At 66.3% G+C, this 2,559-nt stretch overlaps 1 protein-coding gene across 10 annotated transcripts in view; it reads right to left on the reverse strand.

Annotated features, from left to right (window-relative positions):
• The window catches only part of SRCIN1 (SRC kinase signaling inhibitor 1), a 67,671-nt gene that overhangs the window by 10,706 nt on the left and 54,406 nt on the right, over nt 1-2,559 (reverse strand). For all 10 annotated transcript variants that reach the window (XM_042020780.1, XM_042020779.1, XM_042020777.1 and 7 more), the window contains 4 exons: nt 1,557-1,869; nt 1,012-1,261; nt 714-868; nt 453-605 (listed from right to left, as the gene is read on the reverse strand). In XM_042020780.1, the coding sequence (XP_041876714.1) occupies nt 453-605; nt 714-868; nt 1,012-1,261; nt 1,557-1,869 (871 nt within the window). The remainder of the gene's footprint in view (nt 1-452; nt 606-713; nt 869-1,011; nt 1,262-1,556; nt 1,870-2,559) is intronic.

The raw sequence follows: 2,559 nt of genomic DNA on the forward strand, positions 1-2,559 counted from the left end.
GTCACCAGTCCCCTGGCCGGCAGTGTCACCAGTCCCCTGGCTGGCAGAGTCACTGGTCCAGTCCTGCTTCCTGCAGCATCACCAACCCCACCTGCACCATCACCTGTCCCACAACTGCACCATCCCCAGTCCTCCTTCCTCGTGGGGGAAAACCATCCAGGGAGAACCCATCCCCATCCCACTGGAGCACCGGTGCCGTGCTAAAACCCAGGTGAGCCTGGCTTAAAGCCCAGGGCGGGAGGGAAGTGCTGCAGGAGGACCCAGGCGTGCAGCACCTGTCCCCGGCAGTGCCACAGCTCCGTCCCCGCGGCCCCGGGAGGAGCAGGAACCCCGCTGCGGTGCCGGTGCCGGGGCTGTCCCACCCCAAACCCCATCCCGAGCTGTCCCCCGAGCAGAAGGGCGGCTGGGTGTCACCTCTAGGGTGGGGGTCCCGCGGCCCCTCCCGCGCTCACCTCCAGCTCCGCGATGATCCGGTCCTCGTCATCGTCGTCCTTGATGGCAGAGGCGATGATGGGCGGGGTGGACGCCGGCCTGACCACCTCGGACACCGTCCGCCTCAGCTTCACCTGCGGCTTCTGCGTCTCCAGCTCCTCCGACTCCGCCTTCTGCGGGGGACAGCGGGGCCGTGAGGGCTGGGGGGGCACCGGGGGGCACCGGGAGGTACCGAGGGGCCACTGACCACCCCAGCCCAGCGGCCACCCCGCCGTCCCCACCTTCATAAAGCCGGGCTCCTTCTTGCTGGTGACAATGACCTCACCGCTGCGGGTCGTGGTCAGCCCGTGGGACGAGGGGAAGCTCCGGCGGGGCGGGGGAGGCGGCGGCGACTTCGAGGGTTTCTCGGTGCGGTACCGCGGCACCGTCAGCTCGTCTGGGCACAAACGGAGCTGTGAGGGCACCGCGCCGGTCCCTGCTCCTCTCATCCAACACCCCAGGGATGACCAGCCCGGGGACAGCACCCCGCACCCCCCAGCCCCTCCTCCAGAGGCGACCCCCACCCTCCGCACCCCGTACCTGAGCCCCGGCGGCCGTTGGGGTCCCCTTTGCCCCCCGATTTGGGGGTGTGCTGTGGCTTGGAGGGTTTGTGCTCGGGTGTGGAGGCAGCGCTGCCGCTGCCCGGGGCTTGTTTGTGCTTGGCGGCGAATTCCAGGTCGGGGATGGCCTTCATGAGCTCGGCCTGGGTCTCCTCCAGGAGCCGGTTGATGTCCTTGGCACTGTACTGGGTGAGCGCCGCCCGCTTCTCCTCCCAGTCCCGCTCGGCCGCCTGCAGACACAGAGCCCGCTCCAGCCCCGTTCCTGGCGGGCAGGACGTGACCCACAACCCTGTGACACCCCCCAAACCCACTGCGAGGAGCTGGGTGGGCGCCAGTTTTGCCCCCACCCCCAAATTTCACCCTCCCCCCCCCCCCCCCCACGCTGCACCACCCAGAACTCTCCACCCCACCGAGGAGGAGGAGCGGGATGGACGCTGCTCCCGTTCCCATTTTCACCTGGGACACACGGACAGACCCTCCAGAGAAGCCCCCCAAGGCTGAGCACCCCCCGTGCCGGGCTCTCACCTCCACGGACACAGCCTTGTCCGCGCTCTTCTTGCTGGGGGTCTCGGGCCCCGTCTGCGTCTTGGCGGGCACCATCTCCGGGGCTCGGTTGGGGTTATTGCTCTTGCCGGGGTGGCTCTGGGGCTGGGGGGGGCTGTGCCCGAAGCTGGGCACGCCCAGGGGCTCAGGGGTGGCCGTCAGGTGGTGCAGGCTCACGGGGGGGCTGGTGGGCATCTCCAGCTCCAGCCCTTTGCTGAAATCCGTCTCCGGGGCCACTTTCTTGGGCGACTGGCTCAGGCTGCTGGGCGAGCTCCACACGCCCTCGTCCACTTGCCTGGGACAGAGCGGAGGCACTGAGGGGCCGCGGGGCATCCGTGAAGGGGGATGGGGAGGTTACAAAATCCTGGTTTCCTGAGGGTTGAGGCGCTCTGAGGTCTGGGAAAGGGGTTGGGCTTGGTGCTGTTCTGGGGACGAGCTCCTCTACCCCATCCACCCTCATGAACCTGGCGGGAAATCGGATCCCTGCGAACACTTCCCCTCCATCAGATCGGGCTGGAACAGCCTTTGGGATTGAGGGCAGGCACTCAGGCCCAATTTGGGATTTCGGGATGACGGTGACAGGCATTGCATGATCCTACAAGCTCATTTCCCTGGAAAACCAGGCTAGCACGGAACCCCCCAGGCGATCCCGTTCCGCCGAGCCGGGAGCCATCCCGAGATCCTGATGGGATTGGGCAGGTGGGCTCCACCCGGGATCGGCTCTGGGAGAGGATTTTTCCCTGGCAGAACAATTCCCTGCTCCTCAGGGATGAGGTTTCTGCTCACGCCGAGTGCTGTGTCTCCATCCTGATGGACAATCCTGAGTTTTTGCCGAAGGGATAAGGAAAAGAGGGGATCCCACCCACACCTGGAGAGGACCACGAGGGTGTTTTTGGGGTCCTTTAGCGGAAAAATGAGGCTTTTATCAAAAGACGGGATCCCACCCACACCTGGAGAGGACTGAGGGTGTTTTTGGGGTCCTTTA

Source organism: Corvus kubaryi, unplaced genomic scaffold (assembly GCF_017639235.1).
Source record: "Corvus kubaryi isolate FWS band 111438036 unplaced genomic scaffold, C.kubaryi_AGA036_p1.0 37046, whole genome shotgun sequence".
Lineage (NCBI taxonomy): Eukaryota > Metazoa > Chordata > Aves > Passeriformes > Corvidae > Corvus > Corvus kubaryi.